The following is a 588-nucleotide window of genomic DNA, read 5'->3' as shown; positions in this document are numbered from 1 at the left end:
CATCAAAGAGGGTGTCATCCAACGAAGAGTGTTCTTTGTTTGTGCCACATGTTTCATCTTCTTTGAACACTTTTTCCATTGAGCCATTTTCAAGTAGCTCATTGTCACCATTTTCTTGCATCTTCATCTCTCCTTCTTTTCCCAAGATTTCCATCTCAATGCATTCATCACATATTTCTTCATCTTCCTCTCCAAGGTCCTCACACTCCCTTTTATTTTCATCAACCTCATGACCTTCCTTTGGCAAGCACAATTGTTGGTACGGAGACACTAGAGGATCTAGAGTTCGCCCATCATATCGGTACTTGGGATCAAAGATGAAACAATTTGCACCCTCATGAGGTCCTCCACATAATATACAACATAAGGGTTGTGGAGTACTTTCTTGATCAACTATTTCTTCATCCTCATCTTCAAGCTCCTCAAACTTCTTTTGAATTTCCCAATTAGCAATATGTTGATCCACTTGAGCTTGTAGCTTTTTTAGTTGCGACATCAAGTGCAAAAGCTTGTTACTCTTTGTGGATTCCACCTCAAATGTTGGGTCAAGTGGTTGGCATTCTTGTTGAAACTCTTGGTATGGAAGCA

General features: G+C 40.1%; 1 protein-coding gene across 1 annotated transcript in view; it reads right to left on the bottom strand.

The window, feature by feature from the left end:
• The window catches only part of LOC116007832 (MDIS1-interacting receptor like kinase 2-like), a 21,498-nt gene extending 21,002 nt beyond the window's left edge, over positions 1-496 (bottom strand). Inside the window, exon 1 of the mRNA XM_031248500.1 lies at positions 46-496. Coding sequence (XP_031104360.1) covers positions 46-496 — 451 coding nt within the window. The remainder of the gene's footprint in view (positions 1-45) is intronic.
• Between the last annotated feature and the right edge of the window lie 92 nt (positions 497-588).

Source organism: Ipomoea triloba, chromosome 16, assembly GCF_003576645.1.
Source record: "Ipomoea triloba cultivar NCNSP0323 chromosome 16, ASM357664v1".
Lineage (NCBI taxonomy): Eukaryota > Viridiplantae > Streptophyta > Magnoliopsida > Solanales > Convolvulaceae > Ipomoea > Ipomoea triloba.
The sequence above is the reverse complement of the archived record's forward strand: the minus strand, read 5'-3'. Positions and strand labels throughout refer to the sequence as shown.